At 29.9% G+C, this 3,210-nt stretch overlaps 1 protein-coding gene across 1 annotated transcript in view; it reads left to right on the top strand.

Moving 5' to 3' along the window:
* The first annotated feature begins 1,094 nt into the window (after positions 1–1,094).
* LOC111680521 (F-box/LRR-repeat protein 20) overlaps positions 1,095–3,210 on the top strand; it is a 6,335-nt gene continuing 4,219 nt past the window's right edge. The window contains exons 1-4 of the mRNA XM_046954201.1: positions 1,095–2,009; positions 2,529–2,645; positions 2,716–2,799; positions 2,881–2,976. Of these exons, the coding sequence (XP_046810157.1) occupies positions 1,167–2,009; positions 2,529–2,645; positions 2,716–2,799; positions 2,881–2,976 (1,140 nt within the window). The 5' untranslated portion in view covers positions 1,095–1,166. The remainder of the gene's footprint in view (positions 2,010–2,528; positions 2,646–2,715; positions 2,800–2,880; positions 2,977–3,210) is intronic.

Raw genomic sequence — 3,210 nt, 5'->3', positions numbered from 1 at the left:
ATAGATAGATAGATAGATAGATAGATAGATAGATAGATAGATAGATAGATAGATAGATAGATAGATAGATAGATAGATAGATAGATAGATAGATAGATAGATAGTACACCAAGTTATAGAAAGATTTGTTAGATCCATAACACCAATCAGATATAAACGATTTTTTGAGGATATATACTATCCATAAGATCTATAAATATTATAGATTTATAACGTATATATATTAGATTTATAAGATCATTAAATTGTCGAAGATCTAAATTTTCTGTAACATCTACAAGAAATCTAAGTTCATTTCGATTCACATGTGGTGTTTGTCAAAATTTTAACTGAAACTTTTTGCAAAACCATCAGGACAAAATTATCGATTTTTTTTGCATCTTTGGGTTTGAATGATCTATGAAAATGGAACAATGTGTAGTATGCTGTTCGGAATTTTGGTCATTAGTAGTAGATCGAAATATGTTATTATTGTTTATACAATATTTACATTTTTTTCAAGTATTACATTGTATTTCTCTGATTTTGATGAAGTTTTCTTCAATCCTACTTTCGTCTTTATACCACATCCCCTTCTCCCACATGTTAACATATATTTAATTAGGAAACCTTTTAAATTTGTATTCTTTATTTTTTTACAACTCTATTATCTACAATATCATTTTTATAAATAATTTCGATAACAAATGACATATACAACATACATCTGTATATATTTACATACATAGATCTTTTTCGTAAGGATTCACTTTTAGTTTCACAATGAAATTCATTAATAATTCTTTTCTATTAATTAAATGAAACAATTAAGTTATATGTTATTGTTTTTATTAGAAAAAATCTAAATAATTAAATGGTTATTCGATTACAGGGCTGGGAATGTTACAAAAAAAAAAAAACGAGACATTAAATTAGTAATCGAAGTAATCGAATAATCAAAGATTAATTTACTATTACCATTGTAAATATATAATTTTCTTGCATATTTGAAAAACATAATTTGATTATTTTCAAAATAAAACTAAATGATTTTTAGTAACATTAATAAACTTTAAATAAATTTTAATTAAATCAAGAGATAAATATTAAAATAACAAAACCTTTTAAACTGCAAAATTAAAAAGAGCTAATATCGAAAGCAACGTCTTCAAAGTTTAAGATTTTAAATGTTTATACAAAATAATTCCAATTACGAAAATAGTGGTGGAGGTGCTGCAGCTGTTGCAGCTAGTGTCAGTGCGGGTGATATTAATGATGTTGCCGGCGGCGATGGCATTGGTGGAGGTGGCGGCCTTGATAGTCTTGAGGTGGGTGTTAACAATGTCGAGGCACTTAGTGTGGGTGACAGCAGTCTCAGTACAAACGGTAGTGAGGGAGCTGGAAGTCAAGAATTAATATTTCCCCTTAGATCACCAGCACGTCAACAAAATTCACTAAACAGTTTAAATATGCGCGAAAATAATAACAATGCCAATACGAAAAGATCTTTCAATTTAAATCTCAGCTTTAGCAACAATAATAATCGCAAACTCTTAAGTGTGGCCGCTGTGGGTGGTGGTTTAGGGGTGGCCGGTGGTGCCCTTAGTGGTTGTGTTAGTACAGCTCAATCGTTTTGGAGTTCGGTTGCTTCGAATGTTTCGGCCTCATCATCCTCTTCTTCGTCGTCGTCGTCGTCGTCTTCATCGTCCATAACATCGGCTTCACCTTCGGCTTTAGCTTCATCCTCGACCTTATCATCGGATGTTAGTAGTGGTGTTGGTGGTGGAGGTTTGGTTAGTAGTGGTGCTGTTGCAGTAAGTGGTGGCTGTGGTCCAGGTGTTGTTCAACGGGTTTTTATTAACACCAAACCGAAAAATAAAACTGAATTAATTTTAGCTACAGGCCCCAGTACAAGTACAACAAACATCATTACTTCATCTACGGGTAATAATATTTTAAATATTGCCGAACGCAATAATAAAACACACGCTTACAAAATGGATGTGGATTCATCTGATGAAAATGGACCTGTAAATATATATATTTTGTTTTTAACTATTAACCTTTCAGAAAGAAACAATAAATTCGCTTTATAGAAACTCAAGAAAACAATCGCATTCATTCATCATTATTATTCTTCAATTTTTATTGTCATTTTGTGAAAAATTACAATAAAATAAAAAAAATCCTTTTTAAATTTCACAATTTAGTTCCAAATTGGTTAAGAACAAGTTTTAAACATTCTTTAGGCGTGATTTCAAATAATTTCTATGATTTTAACCCATTAACAGGCAACATTTATTTAGAAATTTCTTTGTTTTATTTAACGTTATCATTCGCTTTATTGTTTCATCTTGTAAGTTGAAAACATTTTCATTTTATTATTCACTTTTACTTTTGTTTCTCTCACACATATTTTCTATCATTACAAATAACTAAAAACTACCTTATTTAATCAATATATTTAATACGTTTTTGTTGTTATATATTTAATAATTTTAATATAATTTTCTTGTTGTTTCTTTTCCATGTCATGTGTTTAATTACAGCAAACATTCCTCAATACAAACGATAATGATGATGAACTTATTAAACAACTGCCAAAGGAAATACTATTACGTATATTCTCATATTTGGATGTGGTTTCATTATGCAGATGTGCACAAGTACTATTATTTAACACTATAATTTAAAACTTTATTATAATTGTGTTTTTGCTTTGTTCTCTTTCGAAAGGTCTCCAAATATTGGAATATCTTAGCTTTAGATGGATCCTGCTGGCAGAAAGTCAATTTATTTGATTTTCAACGTGATATTGAGGTTTGTATATAAAACTTGTTTTTTCAGTTTGTGTTTATTATAGGTTGGAAGACTAATTAACTAATTTTTTTTTTGTTTTAGGGTCCTGTCATAGAAAATATATCCCAACGTTGTGGAGGATTTTTAAAATTTCTTTCCCTACGAGGTTGCAAATCTGTGGGAGATCAATCAATACGGTAAGTTACTTCTATTGAAGTAATCACAAAGCTATAACTGATAAAGACAGGCGGAAAGCTAATGAAAACAACAGAATGAGTGAACAGTGACATGACGGTCGGACTGAAGAAATGATACAGGCAGACAGATGGAAAATAGAAAGACAAATACGCAGACAAAAGGATAGATAGATAGGTAGATAGATAGATAGATAGATAGATAGATAGATAGATAGATAGATAGATAGATAGATAG

This window comes from Lucilia cuprina, chromosome 6 (assembly GCF_022045245.1).
Source record: "Lucilia cuprina isolate Lc7/37 chromosome 6, ASM2204524v1, whole genome shotgun sequence".
NCBI lineage: Eukaryota > Metazoa > Arthropoda > Insecta > Diptera > Calliphoridae > Lucilia > Lucilia cuprina.
The sequence above is the reverse complement of the archived record's forward strand: the minus strand, read 5'-3'. Positions and strand labels throughout refer to the sequence as shown.